Source organism: Platalea leucorodia, assembly GCF_965183815.1.
Source record: "Platalea leucorodia genome assembly, chromosome: 4".
Lineage (NCBI taxonomy): Eukaryota > Metazoa > Chordata > Aves > Pelecaniformes > Threskiornithidae > Platalea > Platalea leucorodia.
Window position 1 is genome coordinate 37,400,889 of NC_138826.1, and position 23,935 is coordinate 37,424,823.

Consider the following 23,935-nt stretch of genomic DNA (forward strand, 5'->3'; position numbering starts at 1 on the left):
GAGGGAATCATAGAATCATAAAACGCTTTGGGATGGAAGGGACCTTTAAAGGGCATCTAGTCCATCCCCCCGGCAATTGGCAGGGACATCTACAACTAGATGACAACAGGAAACAACAGGAAAATGGACACTCCTTCTAATCGGCTTCCTCACCCAGCTGGTCGTGCCCTGAAATTTTATTTGCAGAAATCAGAGCACAAACGACAAGGTAAGGCATTAGGAAAGTCAAACCAAAACTACTAATTTAATTAAACACACAAAGAAGGAAAATGTGTAAGTGACAGGAATGTGTTTGGATGTGAACGATGCCCGTGAGACACGAAGAACCTGTGGTAGACTCTGATTCCCAGCACTTACACGATGTGCGATGCCGTTTCCAGCCTGCACGCCATTTGTAAGAGTCAGGGATGTTTGCAAATTTGTCTGAAAAGTGAAGTTGTTGATATATTAGAAGATGAATGCTCTAGGACATTGTATTATGTATTATTGTCAGAAATATAAGAGGTGATGTTGCTGGCAGGGACCGAGGTTGGATTGTTTGCCAGAAGCAGAGTTCAGCACTGCATGCAAAAGCAATGGCACATTTCATAACAGAATTATCCAGGAATATTTTTTAGGCTTTATAAAAGATGTTTTGGTTGCAACTACTGGTTTATTGTACGTACCTAACAAAATGTTATGCAACCGACCACTTAAACAGTTTTACCTACACAGCTCGGAGGTTTTCCACAGTCTCTTTGCTAGATAATTTAAGAATAAATGCTGCTGCACTTCATTTTCTCTGATACCAGATGCTGATTTTCAGTGCCAACTGTCTCTGCTCCGGGCCAGGATGCAACAACCAACTCTGTGACAGTTGTCTGCCACTTTGAATGAGACTTTTTTTCCCCGGAGGAAAATAGTCCTTTGTGGGACCGGAGTGCAGCACTGCCAGCTTGAAAGGGCTTATTTCATCTCGTAGGCATGAATGGCGTTTGCAGTTCATGATCGTTGTGTCAGACCCAACGCTGACCCACTGCCATGGCAGTGGGACGTGGATAAATGTCGGCGTAGGCAGGAAACGCGGCCAATGCGCTGTTGCACTTGCGCCGTGCTATTTGCAGGACGGGACCTTCTTTGCACGTGCAATTGCCTGGGTGTTATAATGCAAGGTAAATGCTCTGGTATTGCTTAACCGTGCTGCTGTAGAGCGTAAGGATTCTGCGTTGCGATGTTTATCTATGCCTAACCAAAAAAACCGGCATGCGAGCGGCAGCTTGGCATTTATGTATTTTTATCCACGCTGTCTTAAACGGCAATTGCAGAGGTTCGTGGATGCGTGCGTTGCTCTGGGCTCCGGCAGCAGCGTTAGATGGCTGTCTGAGCAGCAATATATTTTTTCCTGACGTCTCCAGCTGCGGGGCTAGCCCTGAGCGAGCAACCCCATTTGCAAAGGAAATTGCGAACAGAAAAAAAAGAAAAAATAATAAAAAAAAAAAAAAGAAGGAAAAAGCCGGCGGCGGGAGCCTTTCGGAGCTTTCCGTTCGCTTCCGACGTTATCTGCGTATCGTCTCAGGCGCCGGTGCCGCTCCGGGCAGCCGCGGCGGCGGCGGGGGGAGCCCCCGGGCCCGCCCGGCGGGGCGGCCGCTCCCTCCCCCGGGCACGGCCCGCCGGGAAGGGGAGGGCCGGGGCGGGCCGGGCCGGCCGGGCGGCGGCGGGCGGCGGCAGCAGGTGCTGCGGGGCGGGAGGATGGCGGCGGGGGACGCGGAGCAAGTGCGGTACTGCGGGCGGCTCTCCTACCTCTGCCTCAAGCTCACCCTCATCATCTACTCCACCACCTTCTGGGTGAGGGCGCGGCGGCTGCCCACGCGTGGGCTGCGGGCGCGGGGCGGCGGTGCCCCCCCCCCCCCCAGCCCGAGGCCGGGGCAGGCGGGCGGCCGCGCATCGGCGGCCCCGGGGCCTGCGTGGGGTCTGCGTGGGGGCGGCCCCGCGGGGAGCGCCGCGGCTTCCCGGCCGGCGGGGTTTTGCAATAATTCGTGCTTCCGATGCCGAGGCGGCGGCTGGCACACCTGTGTCCGTGGGTGCAGCTCCCCGGCCTGCCCGGGGAGCGACAAACTGGTTTTGGCGGACGGGGACTTGTAGGGGTTGGAAGTTTGGCAGATAAAATCGTTTATGTGCGTATTAAAGTACTGCTTTTCCCCCTAGGGGAGCTGGGTAAATAAAGCCTTTGCCCCACAGTCATCAGTGTATAGGATAATTGCTTTTCCGAGCCGTGGCTAGGTGATACCGTGAAGCTTTAAAACCCAAAGGGGTGTCACACTTGCCGTCCTCGACCAGGTGTCAGATGAAACCCACGTGCTGTCTCCTGAAGGCGATCGAGTCCCAGCCGATGGGTCCGGACGATTACCGCTGACTCCTCAAATGTGGCAAATTTGCCCTGACCAGGCACCCCCAGCTGGAAGGGGCCATCAGGGCTCGCTGTGAGGAGCGTGATTGGAAAAGGTGCTTTTTCAGGCTGCAGGATAGCCGGGCGATGCTGTCTGGCTGTGCTGGCCGCAGGCTGTACGGATGTATGAGATGCTTAGGCGGGGTTTCTTTCTGGCTCTTTCAGTTCCAACGCCGCTTAAGCTCTTGTTTTGCTGGTCTGTGTTTCTGTCTTAGTAGACGCGGTATTTACAAGGTGGGAGCGTAAAGCTTTTGGCGTGTTGCGTGGGAGACGAGGTTTAGATCCACCAGGTTTGATAGTAGGTGTCTGATTAAAGCTGTGATTTAAGGATGAATGAAAATTGAAATGCAAAGCGTTTGGGTGTAATTCAGACTTTTTGGGATCCTGAAGTTTCTTCATTACTCCACAGCAGCTATTCCACAGGTGCAATTTTCAGAAAAGGGAAATCTGTTGCATTATTTTTCAAACCCTTTTTTGCAGCGTGTCTTTCGTGAAGGACCACGCGCCTTGTCGACTCTGCATTTTCTGTTGGCAGCAAGGGCCGTTGCTGGTGCGATGTAAAAAATAATCCGGTAGCAGAAAAAGGGCCCTTCTGAAATGTTTCTCTAAGTGTCCCTGGAGGACAAAGCCTCTTTCAAGAAGCCTGAGGATTTTATTTACTCTTTGCAGTTGCTTGCTCTGGATTTTCAATGCTCTGCCTTTGTTTATAACCAAGTGTTTCCATTTGTCGGCTCTGCCGGGGAGATGGTTTGCTCTGGGAGAGAGAGAGGGTGGCAGGCGTGATGGGGGCTGTGGGAAGGGGAAGGATGGGGGCTGACGGCGTTTGCTCTCGGGAAGGCTGGCGCTGGGCAGCGTGCTCCCGGCGTTTGGGCCGAACACACGCTGTGTTGTGTGAGGTAGGGCGCCTGGGTTTCTCTCTCAAAATTTTCTTTTATGCTAGCTTAGCAAAGCAGATCTCGTCAGCCATAAATGTCAGCTGTCTGGTTCTTTTTTCAGCTGTGTTAGTCTTACTGACTTTTTTTTTTTTAAATTGATGTAAATGGAAGTCAAGTTTGGCTGTGGAGTTATCGGCTTGCTTAAATTTTGGGTGATTTGCTGTTCTTTTGCTGCTTTTTGGGGCTTTGACATACGGGATGCTGAGGCCATTTAGTTTCCTCCCTGCTGTTGCTGTTCCTCCAGTGCAGTTACAGGCGATGAACACTCGGATTCGAGTCCCCAGGATTGCTTAAAACCACCAGGAACTAAATATCAGCCTTATCCAAAAGCAGAAAGGAAATGAAAGCATCGCTGGGAGTGCCGGAGGGGATGTTTGCTACAGGCCCTGTCGCTGCTGCGTCTTCCCATGTCACCCAGTGCTTTTTTTAAAACTAGTTCTCACTGTAACTTTTTCGGCCAACTGTTTTGCTGGTGAAGAGGCTGTAATGTAATTTTTCTCACCTGGCTGAAAGAACATCCAGCGTTTTAAACAGAAGGTGCTGTTGTTGAGTAGGCACTTTATTTAAGAATAAGTATTGTAAATACAGGGTTAAAACCACTACTTAGAAATAAATGCTTTTCCTTTGTTTTGGGAAAGCAACTTCTGCGCGTGGAAAAGCCCCAGAAAAAGTTCATGGTATTTGCTGGTGGATACTCATTTAATGTGAGTCAAGACCAGTTAATTTTTCCGGTGGACACGATGTGAATTGCCAAATTGGGAGCTGTTGTGAAGGATGCAGGATGTAAGCAGTACAAATATTTGTGGGCGACCAACGTAAAAGTTGCATTTCCACCCCTGGTCACAGGAAGGGAGAGCACAGTCCTGGAGAAGAGACACAAGTGAGATGATTGCTAAGTTAGCACATCTGCTTGGCGTAAATAATTGTTGCTATTGGTTTGACCATAGTAAAGGTTTAAAAGATTTTTATGAAATGCTTAAAAAAATAGAAGGTAATAAAAGCATGAATCCTGCTTGTAAGGAATGAGGATTTTAATTGTGTACTTAGGTGGGCTTCCCCCCCCCGTAATAGCTTTTTATGCTTCAAAATCTGTATAAAACTTGGAACGCGTGTGTGTGTCTGCTATGCAATAGGTCGATCTGAGTTTTTTTATTTGTTAGCTGATGCTTTTCACCGGTGCTGCTGAAGGCAGCGTGAGCCTTCCCGCCTCCCTGTGGCACGTGCCCTCTGCATGCCACGGTTTGCAGAACTGTTAATTTAGGATTGCTTGAGGGAGCTTCATTACAGGGGTATTTTGTAGTCCTCTTCTTGGGGAGCGTCATAATTTTCACGTCCGGTATCCTGAAGCCTTCCAGAGCAGGCGGCTTGGTGCACTTGCAGAAGAGAGCAGAGGAGTGGTGAGAAGCTCCCTGTTTATCCCCTGTGGGTCACGAGATAGCTTTAATCCTGTCATTTTTCTGGGATGTGATATTGGCCACCGTGGTCCTTGGGGCGGTAAAAGCTGTAACGGGTGGGAATTTGGCAGGGAGGGGGCAATTTTGGTTTTTCTTTGGGTCAGGCTGGTTTTGGAAAATGAAAGGCAGGACTGGATTTTCTTGTGCACTTCAAAAGCTAGAAGTAGTCTTGGCGGGGTGCAGATGGAAGGGGATGAAGATACTTACATATATAAGTATCTCTGTATGTGTCTACATATCTTAAGCTCTTAAAGTGGGACTGTGTCTTGTATTTCTGCTCACAGGCACCTTTGAATCTTTAAAGACCACCTTTAGTTGAATGTTTTGATGAGAAAACTATGGCTAAGAAAGATATTTCAGTAAATGTTCTAGTCTTGAAACAATACAGTTCTGAAATTCAGATAATCTCTATCAAGCTTTAATCCCTGTGTTTTGTGTCCAGTGTTTGTTTTTTTTTTTTTAAAAATTGTAAACAAACACTCTACCAGGCAAATGTTGAGCTTGTTGATGGTGCTTTAGTGTTTGCAGGATAGTCTGTCCTTAAGTTGCGTTATCTGCTGCTTTCCGAGCAGGGTTAACGTGGTCTGGACACAAAGGTATCAAGTTTTTTGTTTTGGGTTTTTTTCTAATTATTATTTTTATTTTTTAAAAATAATAGTACTACTAGAACTCCTGAGTCACATATACATGTACAGTCACCAATTTTATATTCTGTAATTGTTTTGTATGGTTCCGAGACTCTTTCCTCGATTGTTATATCTGTGTTTAAAAATTTCAAACTTGTTTATGTTGTCTTCTGCTTGAAAAGTAATTTATTACTCAATAATTGAATTTTTTAAAGAATAAAGCTAATGCTACAAATTGACCATTTAGTAATAGAAAACCTAATTACAGTTTTACAGTACAAGCACGTAAATGTTAAATTTGGATACCTGTTATTTGTCCACCACGTTTTCTCTTCTGCTTTCCATAATCAGTACAGTTTCTGAATTTGTCAGAGGGAGAGTTACTCTGAATTTGGTCGTGTAAAATTTTAAGTTGCTTTTTAAATAGGTTCGGTATATTTATTTTTATGGGGGAATCCTTCTGAGATTTTTCTTTTTTAAATGACAGCTTGGTGGCATTCCTCACATAACGTCCTTTGGATTTTTTATTCTTACCTGTAGAAAATCAAGAATTTCCAGGAAGTTGTTATTTATTTTGAGATACCCCATAATTAAAAAAATATTTCAACTGTTGGGCTCACGATCTTGCAACTAAGTATGTCGTGTGTCCGTCTAGACTGTTGTCCGGGATATACCATGTGAAATCAAAAAGCTTCTTATATTTAAGAAACGTGCTGTCCTCGCTGTTGGTGTGCAGGGCGCAGACTCGGGGTTACTGCCAAAATGTTGGGTCAGAAAAGGGGAATGCTGTTTATCAGATTGCCAAAATGATTGATTTGAATCTGGGCTCTTCCCTGAGGATGTGCCTGGCTGTTGGAGTTGGCAGTAAAGTTTTTCCACTGCAGTTTTCATGATTAAGTGTTGTGGGCTATATTTTTTTTTTTTTTTCTCCAAGTTCAGCACAATTCAAAGCAACTTGCAGCACACCATAGGTTTAATACCAAATGATTTTGACTTAGCCGTAATTATTTTGATTGAAATATCTTTACCTTGTTACATGAAATGCATCACTTCTTCCTTCGCTTGTCAGCTTTATCTGGTAGTGCTCAAGAAAGTGGTGTAATTTCAAACTTGCAGGTTTTGGGTCAGTTGGTTTTTTTGTTTGGCTTTTTTTTTTTTTTTTTAATCCAGTGCATTTCCCCTGATGACAGGAGGAATGGAGGTATAGGATACACCTGGCCATGTTTACTGAGCCTAAATACAATAGGAGCTGATAGGAAGGGACATATAAGCTGTTGATTGCAGACTGATTTAGAAATTGTGTTGTGTTAGGGGCATATATATACACGCATGCGCGCGCGCACACACACACACACGGACAGACAGGCAAAGGAGCAATATTAATGCCATGGCATTTGCTAGTGTATGTAATATATGTGATCTTAGATGAGTAATAAATTATGTTTCAACAAGTGATGTATGTTTCAATTAGTTTAACTTCGGGAATGTTAAAACATTATTAAATATATTTTTGAAATGAACAAATCTCAGGGGTTTTTTCTAACCTTTTTTTTTTCTGCTTTAGTCTTTAAGGTATTTTTTGTTTATCCATACTTCTAATTTGAGTGTTTAATTGTTTATAATTAATTCTGAAGTAAGTAGTCACAGGTTCATGTGTACTCAGAAAATGTCATCTCTGTGTTTACTGGGAGAAAGGGTAACATCTGTGCTCTTCTCTTTTTCTGTTTCAGGTCATCGGAGCCCTTGTCCTCGCCGTTGGGATTTATGCAGAAATCGAAAGACAGAAGTACAAAACTCTAGAAAGTGCCTTTCTAGCCCCAGCAATTATTTTAATACTTTTGGGCACTATAATGTTCTTCGTATCTTTTGTGGGTGTACTGGCTTCTTTAAGAGACAATTTATGCCTTCTTCAAGCAGTAAGTGTTGGGGTTTTTTAATTCTTAATTTTTAGAGCTCATTGATTTTGCTTTTCAGCGTCACCTGAGTTCAAACCCATAACTCTTTCTATGTCTGCACTGAAAAATATTTTAATAAAGTTGCTTTTTTGATTTTAATTATATCTAAAACTGCTTTATGGCAGCGGTCCCCTAACCGTGGTCTGTGGATGTCCCTCCATCAGGGCGCAGCAGTATTTCATCTTGCCGGTGACAGGACAGGCGAGGGTCAGAGCCCGGCGCTGAGAAAAACAGCTCTCCAGTAGTTAAGGGCTTTATGGAAAACAACCAGGAATGTGAATTATTATCAACCGGCGTGGATCTTGTGCAAACTCAGCTGTTGACATACCGTTTGACGCTAGCCCGGCACCACGGTGCCGGCTCTTTCTCTGCTCTGGCCATACCCTAGGCATGTGCCCTGCTTAGGGGAACTGTGCGGGAGAAGAGGAAATAGTGCTGCCCCTGGGCCGCGGGAAGAGGCAAAGCCTGCCTGCAGCTTCCCCCGTCGGTACCGGGGGATTTCCTAAAGCTGTGAACCCTCTTGCTGGGACTTCAAGAGCAGACGCGAGCTGCGGTCTCTGGTGGTTCCTCCAAACGCTTCTCCTTTCAACCTGGAGGAAGCTGCTAAAGAAAGAAACCCCAGGTCAGGCTGGCGTCTGTCAGGCTGGCAGTGGCTGGGGTCTGTCTGCCTTTGGCCGGGGAGCGGAGTATGGGGGGGAGATGGAGAGATGTGTGTTACGATGTTAGCTGTATAGCACCGCGGGGCTTTGAGAGAAGGACCCTAAGGGGGAAATGAAAGGGACACAGGTTTTCTCTCCAGTGCCTCTGAAAGGGGAAATTTCAGGGAAATTCCTGTACAACGCTGTGGTTGCAGATTGAAGTTGCACATATGACTAATTAAAAGTAAAACGTGAAAACATAATTTTCACCTTCACGTCAGTTCAATATAAAGAAACGGCAAATATGTGGTATGTTATGTAGGCCAAATCAAGAGATAACTGGATTTTGAAATTAGGCTGGAATTTTACTGAGAGTCTGTCCTTAGGCAGTGGTGGCTTCTTTCACTCTGAGCGTGGTGGCGTGTACTCGTCTGATGCCAAGGACATTTTCTGTTCCCGTTGTGGTAGCAAACCCAGTAGGGTATTTAAATGAAGAAAGTCCCTGATGTCTGCTTCTCAGGCTGATTTCAGATTTAGAAGGAGAAAAGGTATCTGTCCGGTGAGTTTGTGAGACTGATACCGTGTATTGAGAGCACAGAAATTAAACCAGCTTTTGGGGCAAAGCGTTAGAGATTATTTTCAGATGAGAGATCCTAAAACTTCTTTCCTGACAAAGTTCACCGTTAAAGAAGCAGACCTAAATTCGCGTAACAGCCATCTTTTACACCTAAACAATCCTTTGGGTTGGAAAAACATTTCACCTACTGGCACACTGCAGCTTTTTCATGGTGTTGCTATGGATTTCTTCGTATTATTCATATTTTGCGTATGCTTTGATAAGTAGTCACAGATGCATATGTTGTGGTCGTGTGTGAGTAAGCACATGTGTATATATATATACACACACACACATATATATACACACAGATGAATAAATAAATTGAGAGCTAGCAGGTATAATTTTTCTTACCGCTCAGCCTAGTAAGTCCTGTTAGTGCCCATCGTGCCACCTCTGCGCTCCGCTGGCTCGGTAATGCAGTACTGCTCGGTTCCCTCTTCTGAAGCAACATGCTACAAGGTACCAAGCCCAGAATTTTGCTTTGATTTAACACTGGCAGTTTAGTAGAAGGTGGTTTGGATTATCTTAAAGCACTGCTTTACCCAAGAAATGAAAGCTAACAGGTAAGTACTGTTTTTGTAGGAAGCATAAAATCATAAAGTTTGGTGTGGTTTGTAGCAGTCCATTAATATTCTTCTCTGGGATGCTGTTATGGAGAGAAGTATCTTGGCATGATAAATGCATCTGTTGGTTTTGAGTCCATTCAAAGCAGAAAAATAATGTGTTTGCCAGTTGGGCAAAACCCAGAATGACTCAAGTGAGGAAAAAAGGCTTTCTTGTGACATGAACGGTTTTATAGGAACAAAACCATAATTTTACATCTTTCTTTAAAATGACATCTCATATGCAGAAAGCCAAGTATTTTGGCACTTGAATGTTACGGACCTAAGGACATTAATTGAAAGAGTAATTGGGGTTTGTTCTGTTTAAGGACTCACTTGCGATTGTTTTTCTGCAGTTCATGTACATTCTTGGTATCTGCTTGCTGATTGAGCTGACTGGTGGAGTGGTGGCCCTGATCTTCAGAAACCAGGTGAGCCGCTTGTGTTTAGGTTTTGATCACCAAGAACATTACTCACGATCAATGATGTTACAGCTATGCTACGGAGCAAAAAAAAAGGTGTTAAGATTGTCGCCTGAGCACTAATTGATGGAGGTCTGAAGGCAGGTCCAGACTTTTCAGGGCCTTTCAGATTTGGGGATGGGTGGGATTGGCCACCCATTCTGGAGATTAATTCCAGATTAAAGAATTTAGAGAAAATCTGGTAACTAAGAATGTGCGATACAGGCAAAACAAGTTTCCAGCTCTTCATGTATTACAAAGTGCTTGCTTCTCATTTGCCATCTGGGTCTCAGACTGCTGATTTGGGAAGTTTCCAGCTGGATTTGGAGACTTTGTTATTTTTTAGTGGCCAAAATGTTTTACCATATATAAGGGACAGTTCTTCCCTGCCCACATCCATAAGCAACATAACTAATTTCTGTAGGAGATCCCGTAATTTACAAGCATGCTATAATAATATATTTTTTTCTAAATAATATATTTTTTCTAAATAATATATTTTTTTCTAAACAGAAAGCAGCAGACTATTTTTTTCTCGTGCTAAGAATGTTTTAAAACATAAATGTGTTCACCACGGCAAGTACTAGATTTCTGTGCTGTGATTTTTTTTTTTTTTTTTCAAATCTGGCAAAATATGAGCATTAAAAGGAGATGCTGAATAATAAGACCTCTTCCCTCCCAACGCCAGTCCTACTGATTTCCACAAAACAAAGTCCTGTGTACTAGTTACACATGTTATTTAAAGAAAAAAAAAGCTTTAGAAAAGATTTTTTTTTTTTTTTTTTAAATAACAACTCATTGTTATTTTGAAGTAGTATTATATTCTCCCTAGCCAGTGTTTTCTTCTTAATCCATGCCGGACTGGAGTCATGAACTTGACTTGTGAGAGCAGAGGATGAGTTATCCTCATTTCTAGAAGCCGTCGTTAGCCGTTGCCATAGGTGTTGCCTTGGCCCTGAGCAAGGATTTATTCTGAATTGTGGTGGGAGCGCCAGGCTCATCCGAAGGGAAAAGATCAGCCTGCCTGGTGTAGGAGTGTGGGCATCACGGGATGCAGAGAATTTGGTTGACAGAAAATTAAGTAAATGCCAAAGATGGTATTTGCTGAGAGGGCGAGGAAGAATTGCTGTTGACTTTCAGACAAAGAAAATGTAGCGTTGGGGTTTTTGTGCAGTAAGCGTTTTCCCGACACGTGTATTGCGTGTCTGAGCAGGACAACTATGCTCAGGGACAGGTTTCTTTGCTTGTTTTACGAGGTTAATGGAGAAGTTGAGGTTAGTATGGGGAGGAGAAGGAATTATTTAATAAAAGCTTAGGATAATAGCCTCTATTTAAATGCTGCCTGGTTTGCATGTCTCATTGATTTTTCGCATTTCCTTCTCTGTTTTCTTCTCAAATCTGTCGAGTCTAACGCAGGTGATATAGGCAGCGCAAGAGTAGTCGGTATTTGCTGCTGTTCGTTCTTGGCCAGTTAGGATAGTACTGCAAAATCCTTTCTTATTTCTAATCATCAGTGTGATAACTGGTTTTGTTCCATTTTGTTTTTAAGTGTTGCAGTTTGTAATACTGAGAAAATAAGTAGGGGTATTTCAGGTTTCTTTCTGACCTGCAAGGATTTAGCTTTGATCGTTTTAGCAGCTGGATTGAAAGCTGTTACCTTCTGGTTATATTTAGTCTCAATTTTTGCTGTGCTATGATGGTGCTGGATGTTGAAAACTAAATACTCTCCTCCCCCCGCCCCCCATCTTCTGAACTTTAAAAGTGTTTTGTTGATTTGATTTCTAAGATGCCAAGCTGAGGAGATAGCGTTTTATATCTGCCACTGCTCCACTGCCATATTTCTCAAAACCATGACTGTAAAACATAGAGATACCAGATTTTTTCCACTTTTTTCTACTTAAGGTAGAATAAAGTTCATTATCTGGCAACTCTGGATTCCTTGGAAAATGAAATGGTGAAAATAAAATTAATGGAAAATAAAATTCATGGAAGGTGGTGAGCAGGGAGACAATCGGCTCTTGTTGCCCAGGTTGTGGTGCAGACCACGGTGCCGAGACCCACCACCCAAACCTGCTGTTCTGTCACCCAAAAGATGCCGGGGATCCCCGGAGCCCAGTGAGAGGGATCCTGCCTTCCCCTTCCCAGCCTGGGGGACAAGAGGACCATCTCTGGGAGACGCCTGGAGAGTCTCAGGGAGGTGGAGAAGTTAGCACTTCTCAGCACAAAACCAGCAGCAAGGCTGCTTTCTTAAAAGAGGGTGGATGGTCAGTCCCTGCAGGACTGTGCTATAATTGATTTTTAACTGGCATTTGTTTTTTCTTAAAAAAAAAAAAACCCTTTCCTCTTGTGTTCATCAATTACACTTGTCACTTTAACCTGTTCTTTTAAGCTTGTTTCAGCGTGTGTAACCTGTGAATCTTGTTTTACTTCTGCCTTCTAGACAATCAGCTTTTTGAACAATAATATAAGAAGAGGAATTGAGAATTACTACGATGATTTAGACTTCAAGAACATCATGGATTCTGTTCAAAAGCAGGTTTGTTGTTGTGCGTTTTTTTGGTTTTTTCCTGGGACTAATGCAGTGTTGAGATGTGGTAGCTCCTGGGTCACAGCTTTGAGTATTTTCAGTGATGTGATAATCAAATTCTTATTGACGAGGGGGATGAGATCTCATGCGTCATCTGTTACGGCATCGCTGCGGGCAGGGCTCCTCCAGCATCCCAGCTGGCATTTGAAGCCTCCTAAATCACTGCAAGAAGCAGGGACAAAATACAGCTTTTGCCTTGGTAGGTGTGATTCAGATGCTCAAGACCAGATCCTGCAAACATTTAGGCTTATATAGGCCCCACAGCCGGATTCAAATTCAGCCTAAATTGCACCCAAGTTCTTACACTAAGCATTTCTGCTGGCTGGTCCAAGACATTCAAAAGCATCTCGTTAACAGGAGGCAGCGGATAAAGAGAAATTAGGTGGCAGTTAGGCTGTTGGAACCTGGGCCGTTGTGTTTTCACTCGAGGGCACATACCAAGCTCTTTAACAAGGTGGTTATTCAAAGGAAATGCCCGGAAGTGTATATACCTGTAATTAAAATTCAGAAATTGTGTTGAGCCCAGCTGAGGATTACTTAATGGCACGTGTCGTTGACTCACAGCCTCTTTTTTTTTTTTCAGGCTGGTGTGTTGAAATGTTTATTGGATTATTGAAGAGTTTTGCCATGCAGTTCAGAGACTATAGAAGAAGCAGAAAATGTTCAGAAATGTGATGTCAGGGCCCATGTGGTGTCAGTGACTGTGCCAAATAATGATTAAAAAAAAAAAAATTAACTTAGGGAGCGATATGTATGTTTTATGACATCGTTATGGAGATGGCAGCCTGCTTTGAAAAACAGAGTTAGCATGGAAAGTCTGTCAAAAGCCAACCATCCTGAGGAAATTTTGTCATCAGACTTCATAATGTTTTAAAGTTTCCATGCACTGCCCAAAATTATGTGTATGTACAGCGAATATACATTTTAGTGATTAAATAAACTGGTCCTTTCCCCTTTGTTTAAAATGTAAAGTGAATATTTGTATTAAGTCAGTGTAAACTTACAGTATTTGTCTGCCAGATCTCAGGTCTACTAAATTGCACCCAAAATGTTTTGGTGAGATTTTTTGTAATGCCTTATAGCAACACTTTTGTCTTTTAGACTCATTCAGAAATGTAGTCAAAATCCTTAAATAATTGAAGCAGTACATTACAGCTCAAGATGGAGTGAATGTAAAAACATTGCTTAATGATGTCCAGACCTGAAAAGATAGTTTTTCAGCTCAGAAAAGTTGGGAGGTAGAACTTAGCAGTAAGTACTTTGCTCTGGAACCTCAGGCAATAGTGCAGTGAGTGACAGAGGAATGCTACCTATATCTTTAATCCTTTTCAGTTGTATCTATCATATACATTCCTATATGCCTTGCTGATAAAATGACAGAATTGCTGGGTAGCTCAGTGGTCTTAAAATTGCTTTATTATTACTTTGTTTTCTAGTTACTAGAAGAGTTTCTTTTAAGATACAATTTTTTTTCCTTTGCCTTTTGCGTCATTTTTTCCAGTTTAAGTGCTGCGGTGGGGAAGATTATAAAGATTGGTCACAAAACGCGTACCACAGCTGTGCGGCACCAGGACCACTGGCCTGCGGGGTGCCCTACACTTGCTGCGTCACAAATAAGGTAAAGTCCAAGTCCTGGCTTCTCGGCATCACTGCTCTCTGCCAGGTCGCCGGCATTTGCTTAAGAAGTTACCTTACTTTAGAAAGTCTGGGGGAAAAAGAGAAGTAAATGGGTCCCTCCTGAAAACAGGAGCTATGGATCCATGGGTCTTGGTAGCTCGAAAAGGAGAAAATCATTAATTGGACGTGTGGGCTCTGGTCTGCGTTACTGTCCCGCTACGCAGTCCTAGAAACGCAGAAGGGATCTTGGGAGCTCCTCTAACCTCACGGCTTGCCTGGACCGGGGCTGCTTAAAATTAAGTCTTGCTGATGTTTTCCCCGGGGTTTGCTGCTCCAGCTTTGCCAGGAATCCTGGGCCCCGATTGCTTCCCTGGGTGGGGGTTGGAGTGATGTGCACCAGCTGCTGCGTGAATTAAAAACCAAACAGAACGACCCCATCATCCAGAAAAAGCCAGAAATGTGGGCAAATGGCCTCAGGGTCAGTGCATCCTTGTGGGTGCGGGTCTAGACTGGAGCTGCTCCTCTGCTCTAACCCATCCTTGAAAACATCCCGCCTTGTAAAATCCTCCCTGGAAGGACACCCTGTCAGCTGGAGTCTGGACCAGTTTCTCAGTCTATGATATTGGTATTAACTGGTGCTGGCAGCACTAGGAGCAGGCGTTAAGTTCCATGTAAAGGGACCTTGTGTTTTATATAAATTTTAGCAGTTTTAATTCATCGCTCTTCATTTGAGGAATGGATGTAATGCTGAATTTGATAAAGAACTATTCCTCAACTTAAAACCAGTGTGGGCAATCTCTGCCTTACCGGGTTTTGGTCTTTAGTCTGAACACGAGACAGAGAAATTGAGTATGTGTAAGAGCAGACACAGTAGACATTATGATGGATAGCCATAACCGGTGCCTATTATGTGCTGCCCTTTCAAGGTCTGCCTTAAGGATGGGTGTTTAATTATAAAAAAAGGAAAAAAAATGCAATTGCTGAGAAATGTGTACAATATGAAGGTGTTTATTACGTATGCTTACACATTTTTTGTGTATGAGAAGGAGTCTGTTGAAAGCTGCACTGAGCTTTGATTTATTCTCAGAAACCAAAGCTAAACAGTTATGTTTTAAGTCTTAGGTGTTTGAGAATAAGAAAGTCGTGTATATGAAAATAATACCTGCTGATCCACAGCAGCACGGAGCAGAAGAGCTCAGGATTTTGCCCTCAGTTGATGGCAAAGGAAGATAGAGCTGGCTAGTAAGGAGCAATCTGGCTTTTCATGGGTCATTCAAAATACTGCTTGTTTTTCTGTATCTCTCATTTCTCTGTTGAAATCTTGCTTTAAAAGGTTCATCCGTGTGTGTGGAAATACAGCAGTACTGTGAAGGCGAAGCACTGCAATAACCAGTGACTAATAATGCTATGTGCCTTTTCAGCCATGGCACAAATAATCAAACACGTTGAGGATTTCAAATACAACCTGTCAGGCAGGAAAGCACTAAAATAAGAACTTCTCTGAGGAAAACAGGGAGTATATTCTCCATATGCTTCACTGGCAACTGGGGAGGTGGGGATGAGACTACTTGTAGCCTAAAGGTAGCCTGCGAAGTGTTAAACTCAGTGAAGTTAATTGAAAGGTGGGCAGAAGCCCCAAAACAACAAGCAAACGTCTTATTTAAGGGTAGGCTGTTCAGCAAGACACTGCGGTACGTTAGGGCTTGTGGCTTTGCCGCACCAGGATGCCATTGATGTTCCTTGTGAAGTCCAAGTGGCACGGACACGTATGGGGCAGGATGACACTAACACCGTGGCTGTATGGCTGGCTTCCTTGAGGAAAAAAAAAAAAAAAAAAAACAAAACAACCAGAGGATGCATAAATCTTCTATGTTTGACAAGTGCTTCCAAATACAGGCTGGTTTCTGTCCTGGAAAACTACAGATATGGTTTGTGATTACTCATTCACTTTGTAGTTATGGAAAACTCCTGTTAATGTCGGAGGTTGGATTCTGATCCTCTTAAAAAGCTTTGTGCTAAGACGAGCCAGGCTCATACTGGGGGGGCTCTGAAGGGGCTATTTTCAAGTCAAAGTATTTATTAAAGACTTACACTAGCATAGCAGATAAAAATTAGTCCCCAAATGCCTATAAACCTCTGTTTATAATGCATTTATCTCCGTTGTCTACATTTTCTTGTGCCACGATGTCCTGTTAGCAAATGCTGTGTTTAAAATTAAATGACGTGACTGTGTTCTTGTTGTCACGTATTTTGTGAATGTCCACGTGTTTGTCTGTTAGGCTGAAGCGTTTTGTAAATCACTCACAGCAGACACAGCAACATGCTGATGCCTAGTATTGCAAACCTTGACTTCCAAGAGTATTTATTACCTGTGGTTGGCAGATGGGTGGTACTCACATTTTTGCAACAGGCCTGTGAAATAGTCAGAGCTTTTTTTTTAGGAATGCGCCGAACCTTGTTGTCAGACAGTTGCGTGTTCAAGATGAGAGCCTGGCTTTTTGGGATCTTCAGAAACTTGACCCTGGCTGGTGTTTCTGCCATTGTGTAACATCCAGCTTCCTTCCATCCTTTGCAAACATCCCTCTTCCTTCTTGGGGAGGTGACCTGGGAACCCCAGCCTACCGCTCAGACGCCCCCAGCATTTAGAAATCTCATCTCCACATCTTGTCTTAATTTTGAGGGAGGGCTTATCAATACAGTAGAGTTTGCTGTGCCTTATTTCCCTCATGTGAGTATTCTCATTTTCCTCCACGTCTTTGGCTTTGTACATTGCTTCCTTCGATGCCGGTGGGCTTTACATTGGCTGATTTGTAAGTGAAGGACCTTATTTTTGTGTTAGCTTTGCCAGGCCAGGTAGACCTTCAGGACGCAAGCAAAATATGAAATGGCTGCACAAAATGCATTAGTAATCTGTGATGAATGCAAGGTCTCAGTCTTTTTTTAAATATATGAATTTTACATTCATATGTGTAATGATATGTAAAAAATACCGTATTATAATAAATTTGGTCTTGTAAAATGTTCATGTAAGCATTCACAGGATTGGACGTTAGTTGGGGTTTAGATATTTCTGAGGTTGAATTTGTCATCGTGATGGCATGATGGCCGTGTTAACCCCTGGTTTTCTTAATAATGTGTGTTATGTTATTAAGGCCTTAAAATTAAAACCAGCTGTTTGTTCTGTGGAAACAGCTGTGCCTTACAGCTCTGTCGTAGCTAGCTTTAGTTTCTGATGCCACGCTGGTTTTGCTGGATAGATGCGGTTCAAATATCTTGTGTCGTGACACACTGGCAATACTGATTTCTCTAAAACTGTGTAGAGCTCTATCTAAATCTGACCCTGGGGCTGCTGGAAGAAACCAGTATTGGACTGGGAAGTAACGCTGTTGTTGCTTTATATGAGCTGGGAGAACACAAGAAGAGTAAAAAATAATTTTTTGGTGATTTTTGTTTTCTGCTACAGTTTATATTTGTTGTTTTCCTTTCAGACAGACATTATCAACACTATGTGCGGATACAAAACCATTGACAAAGAGGTAACGTAACCAGTGTCCAGCCTGCAAAGGGTGGTGCTTCTCTGCATTTTTTTGGTCAGTTATAAAATTGTCTTCTGCATACTTAAATCTACCAGACAGTTAAGTCAGCAATTAAAATTATTTTATCTGGAATAACTTTTGTATATTAAAAAAACTAATCTTGTTTGATTGTGGCATCTTCCCTTCTTTGTATCTTCCACGATTCCTTGTTTGACATGCATGAAGCGTGTCTTCCCAAAGCTCATCCCCCTTATGCTAGTTGCACAACTAATGCAAAGAAAACTGCTTTCCTACTTTTAAGTAGTGACTTGAGTTGGGGAAAGCTTTTAATACTTAAAAGCCAAAGTTTCTCACTGAGTAAAATCAGGTTTGGTAGAGCCAATTTAGGTGTTTCTAAGTATTTTATATCCCAGCAGGGGCATTTTATTTTTTAAGCCTGTAATAGTTATTCCTGGAAGAGGAGTGGGACTTCCCAGGTTGTGTTGGCAGCCCTCTCGTCCCTCCAGGAGCCGGATGGGGCCGCCTCCTTCTTCAGTCTTCCCTCTTGGGAATAGCCCCAGTGACTCCAGAGTAGAGACTGCCGGCTCAAGGCACTAATTGCGGAGTGATTAAGAAGGGAAATCAGTAATTGGATCTGCCGTGAGTTCTTCACTCCTAGCTTTGGAGTGCTGGTGCAGGGGGTTGGTCTGAAAAAGCGCCTTCCCCAGCTCATTTGCGGCACTTGGCGCACAATGCCAGCTTCAGTTGTTGGTTTTTGGGATTACTGGTTATCTTTACATATGACCTGTCTTCATTTAGATTCATTGATTTATGGCTTAATCACCTAAATGCTCCAGCCTGGCTCTAATGCCCAAAGCACTTAAGCATATGCTTAACTTTACCCCATTCATCTGCTTAGGACCCTTTGCAGCCTCAAGTGCTTTCTATATTATGGGTTGGGGTCACGGTGCAGCGCAGCTTGCAGGACTGAATCTGAAATCCTCTTGTTCCTGCCCTTTTTCGAGTCTATTGCAAAGCACTTGGTCCGCAATTTATATTTTTCTACTGCTGTACTTTCAACTTGGAAGCAGAGATAAAAGCTAAAGAGAGATGACTTCTTTTTCCAAGTGGTCTGAAATGAGAATTGGATGCATTTCATTTAGAAAAGTAGTTGCAAGCAAAGATTTTAAAAAAATAAAATGAAATAAAGCAACTTGTTCAGGTGTGGAACAACCAAAAAACAGGTGGAAGAATTAGTGATGAGATCTGTGTCAAATTCAGTGGGTTTAAAGAGATGAGAAGGAGGACCAAATCTGCTTCCCTGACATTTCAATAATCGTGTGCTACTGTATCATACACCAGTGAACTGCCTGTTTCAATGTCTGCTCTGTTATTTTGCAGCGCTTGAGTGTTCAGCATGTTATATATGTCCGTGGGTGCACGAATGCAGTGCTTATTTGGTTTTTGGACAACTACAGCATCATGGCCGGCGTGCTGTTCGCCATATTGCTGCCCCAGGTAAGAAGGGGCCAGTGCGTTATCCATTAAAGGGAGTACCTGATTTGTTGCTACGGTGTGCAATATCCCATTTGACTATATTTAATTATCATTTTTTTACTTAAGTTTAACATAACTGATAAGCTGAGGTGGCATTCCGGTAATTTAGTAGCATTACTGTGATATATTGCAGGGTTCGGTTGGTTGATTTGGTTTCCTTGGGTTTTTTTGAGTCCTCTCCTCCCCCTAGCTGCGTCCACTAAGACTTTCTAATGCTCCAAGGCACAGAGGTGGTAATTGCTGTATTAGCTCTTAATAAAAATGATCCGTTTATACCCCTATATGCAAAGAAGAATAACAATGTGAGATTCTCTCTGTATATATACCACATACCTGCCCTTATATCTGATGTATGTATAGCTGATTTGAAAAAACTGCTGCGAGAAGCGTTAGATAAGCAGTATTTGATCTCTGACTAGAGATGCCCCTTCTTTTCACAGTTTCTGGGAGTGTTGTTATCCTTGCTTTACATAACTCGGGTGGAAGATATCATCACCGAGCACAAGCTGAGCGAAAGACTCTTTGAAGAAGCGGGGCAGAGATCTGCCCCTGAGTTTGCTGGAGCTGGCTGCTGCATGTGTTACCCGGGGTGACTTTGGAAACTTCAAATATAGTTAAAAAAAAAAAAAAAAAAAAAAAGGCAAATCCACCTGTTCTGGTTTGTTCTGGCTTCTGCGGCTATTAAAGACTGCGGGTGTAATGAATCAGCCAGCAGACTGGTGGCGGGTCGGCAGCGCGCCGATACCGCCCTGGCGTCGTCGCTCTTGGTGTGTCTGCAACCAGAGACGTACCAGAAGGTCTCCGTGCTGCTGACGATGCTGCTGCGGTATCGCAATGCTGCTGGAAGGTGGGCTTGTGGATAATTAAATCTTTTTTGAATGATTACTGAGTGATACGCAGCCGGGAAAACTATTCCGGGAAGATTTGAAGGTAGATTTCTAGGAAGAGCCTTTGCGTCTCGGTATGTCGTATTTAAATGTTTGTCCTTTCCAACTTTATTTTCTTACTCCTTCCAAAAAAGATTTCTTACTGATCTACATGGTGAATATTAAATATCTGTTTAATAAATTTTTTATGCTAATCTCAATCAATTTACTGACAATAATGGATGTGATGCTGAACACTTTCATTGCTCAGTCTTTTGTGCCTTTTAATAATAGGGCAGATGCCAATGTTGAATCAATTGGGTAATGCTTGATATATTTTTAATGCAGTTTATTACTGTCTGGCTTTTGTATAAACTTACGGGATGTTTGAGTCTTGTATGTACTGTATTTTTCCCCTTTAGTAAATTATCTAGTTGATTTTTTTTTTTGAGTTCTGTATGTCGAGATGTTTGTAAATTTTATTCTTCCTGTCAAAATAAAAAAAAACAAACCTTTTTTTTTAAAAAAAAACAAACCCCACAAAGATTCTGTTTAAAATGCTTCTTATTTTCTTATGTAAGTTAAGCCTGTCCATCAGACGCTGAGTCAAAAGGCAGAAATACCTTGAGCTGTGATTCTGGCTTGGGCGCTGACTTGCCTGGGGTTTTGGACGGAGTCACTGAAGGTCTGTGCCTCCCTTGCTTCTCTTAGTGACTTCTTGGGAAGTCACCAGGAGCGTAGGGGTTTTTGCTGTTGCTTTGTCCTGAGCGTTTCTCTGCAGTCTTTCCAGCCCCGGCCAGGCTTGCAGCTGAAACGCACAAATTAATTACTATGATGCTTCAATTAAACCAATTCAGGATGAGAATAAGGCAGGTTTGGTTTATAACCCGTCTTTGTGAATCTCTTCTTTTCTGACACTCTGCTGAGCCACACAGCAGAATATCCGATATCATTCTCTCCTTGCTGCTTTTCTTCTGCTTTTTTAATTTCCTTGTCCTGGATGTGTTTTCTGCTTTCTTCAAAACTCAGCGTTTGCTGCTTAGCTCTCCGCCTTCACCAAGGCTATCTGAGGAAGCTTCATGCTTTTCCAGGAGCCAAAAAATGACTCGTCCACTTCTTCAGTGTTTCTGACGGTGCCTAGAGATAGAGATCCCGCTGCATTATCAACCCCATCATCCGCAGTGCGAGGTTATTTCCTACACAGCACACTCTAGCATTGGGTCCTGCACACGGTTACATATTTAATTGCTCCATATCGTTGTCATCTACGTTTTCCTGGTCTCTGTCCTGAATAATGTATTTCGGTAAGTTAAGAAGCAGGGTGTGTTTTAAGGGTAGATTTGTCTACAAAGAGAGGAAGGGGAAAAGGAGGGGGCAGCTTCAGAGGACCAAGCTGACTGCTGGTGAAAGAGAGGAAGACTGAAGCCGAAACTGGTTGATTGTGGAGAGCGGGCTGGGAAGGTGGGAGCTGAAAGCATCAAGAGCTGAGCTGTTGCCAGAGGCAGAGCTGTGCCCTGGCCTTTAGCAAGAGGGGAATAACGCTTGAATTTGAGATGGCAGGAAGGCTGTGATGAATTGTGAAGGAGGGAATGACAAAAGTAATTTTTCTTTCTTTACTAATAGCGTCTTGTAAATGTGGTGGTGGTTTGAAGTACAAGATATCTGGGAAAGCAGGAGATGATGGAAGCATGGTTAAAATTTGGGTGGTTTAAATGGAACAGGGAGAGTATCTGGGGATACCAGGGAGCAGTTCTACTTTAGCAAGGAAATTTGTGGGCTATACTGAATTTTCAACCATCCTCAGTGCTCTCTGTCATACGCAGTGTTTGAGGGGGGGTTTACCTGACAATCATGAACTAAATGTGTGACTTTGTTTAATAAATGATTAATTCAAATACTGTTGACCCTTCCCATTCCCATAGATCTGAGGAAATTAACTCTTTGCTGGAGATGGCTGGAGGGAGGGGTGATGCCGATCAGGAGGCAGCTGGAGGAGAGGGAGGCAGCGGGTCTCTGCTCAGCTGCCTCCAGGTGCCTGAGCTGTGGGAGATGATGGGGAGACTGCGATGGGGGTTTGAATTTGCTCTTAAGCACAAGGCTTGGCTCTTTTCAGTGTGCCATGCTCATGTCCTGTTAGTAGACAGATTTTTGAACGGGTTTGCAGTGTGCACAAGGTGTTTCGTGTGCTTATGTGTAGCTGGTTTTAGGCTGAGCCTGCCGGGGCGTGCTCTGTCCTGCCTGGTTCGTCCACATGAGCCAGGTCTGGAGGAGATGTGATGTGGCGTTAGTAAACCTGCGGCTCATCTCGGGCTGGTGCTCCACACACATCAGTGACCCTTTTTTTTTTTTTTTTCTTTTAAAATAGGCACAGCCCTGTGTCCACAAGCAAATCAGCTGGAAGCATGTGAAGGGCCAGACTCAAAGTGTTGTCCTGGTCTGATTTTTGCATTTGGCTGTAAGTGAAAACCACTGTGGCCACACTAGCGAAGATCATCTCGGCTTTTCCTGACAGCTGATGTGAAAGTTGATTTTAAAACAGGTGGACCATTCCTTGCAGATGCATCCTTAAACTTGCTCTTAAAAATGCTCTTTGCCTGCTGTTTAAAAGACTGAGGCAACTCTGCAACATCCCAGAACTCTTACGGGATTTTTTTGTGTGTGTATATTTTTAAAGTGCTCCGACAACTGTGAGCTTCCCTTGGTTCATCCTCCACATGCTCCCACTTTCCCTGTGTCCCTGAACACCCTGCCCTCCACAGATGTTGCGCAGCTGTTTGTGCATCCCTGCCTGCAAAAATCACCCCCACCTGTCCTTGCTGCCTGACCCCTGCGTTGCCTCTCTCCTGCCTGCATCCCGGAGCTTTCCTGCTTGTCATGGGACGGCTGTGCACAGCAGCTGCCTGTTCAACAACTGGGAAAACGAAGGGTTGCAACAACTCCTCAGTGCCGGCTGCCTGCCAAGCTACTGGGCAGTGATACCTAATTTAAGCACTCTCCCACCCCTGTGGGTTCAGGGAGCAGGGTCACTGTGCCGCTTCAGCAACGTGGAGGGGTTTTGCACTGAGAATTACGCACCATTCAGCTAGAAATAGAGATTTACCTTTATATTTCAAATAACTACAGGCCATCCAGGCACAGTCTTGGCATGGCATTTGGGTGATGCACGCTGGTGAGCTGAGGGCCTGGCTGGAGCATCGTGCGTGGTATATGCTGTACGATGATGTTACGCGATAGAAATCTTTAATTAGCGCGGTTCCAGAGGAGAAATGAGCAGCTCTCCCTCTGCTGGTGTGGGGATGCCATATCGCAAGGCGCTAATTAAATCTCTGCTCACCGTAAATTAAATCGCTCGGTGTGTCTGTACAGCACCGGGGTTTCTCCGGTGGCCCTGTCCCCTGCCAGGCTTCAATAAGTCCCTTCGTGCGGGCACAGCTTCCATGGGCTTCATCCCCCCCCAAAGCTGGAAATCCCTCGTTAGCCCCCGAACCTCTGCAGCAATTAGCACTTGTTCATGAGGCAGAGCGGGGCACTTGGAATACAGCTGCTCCTTACAACCTGACTTGGAAAACCAGCCTCGGAGGTGGGATGAGCTGATTTCCTACTGATGGGAAAAAAAAATAGTGTTTAAGATCTAAAAAAGATTTAGGTAAAAGTTGTTTTGCAGATTTGTATTCCTAAGGCCCTTTCTTCACTAGGACTTTACAGTGCTCATGACTTTTCTGTACAAGCTGATTATTAAAAGGTTCTTGCATGGGTTCAGGAATTGCTTTTTGGTAAGAAATGATCTGGTGGGTGTTCAGCTGCAGAGTGCAGGTTCTCCTGCTGCCCAGGGTCCTCTGGGGTCCGCTGGGCCAGGGAGATCAGCTCGACCCCAAGCACGTTGGTGGCACGTGAAGTTGCTTTGAGTTTGTGTCCTCGTTTGATGTCAATGCCTTTCTGAGGAGAGGGAAGAGAGGGCGGCATCTTCATCTGTGGTGGCGAGAGCAATGCTGCTGTTTAACTTGTCAAAATTACGTTCAGTCCATCATGCTTCTTAAAGCTGATGCAGCCCCAGTCTGTTTTTGCACTCAGGATGGGA

General features: G+C 43.8%; 1 protein-coding gene across 1 annotated transcript; it reads left to right on the plus strand.

Moving 5' to 3' along the window:
• Positions 1–1,728: 1,728 nt before the first annotated feature.
• TSPAN15 (tetraspanin 15) lies at positions 1,729–19,995 on the plus strand (the record flags this gene model as incomplete). Its single annotated transcript, XM_082308861.1, has 8 exons — positions 1,729–1,824; positions 7,171–7,356; positions 9,611–9,685; positions 12,156–12,251; positions 13,804–13,920; positions 17,408–17,455; positions 18,836–18,952; positions 19,432–19,995. 8 exons carry the CDS (start codon positions 1,729–1,731, stop codon positions 19,582–19,584), a joined length of 888 nt encoding a protein of 295 aa, XP_082164987.1. The 3' UTR covers positions 19,585–19,995.
• Between the last annotated feature and the right edge of the window lie 3,940 nt (positions 19,996–23,935).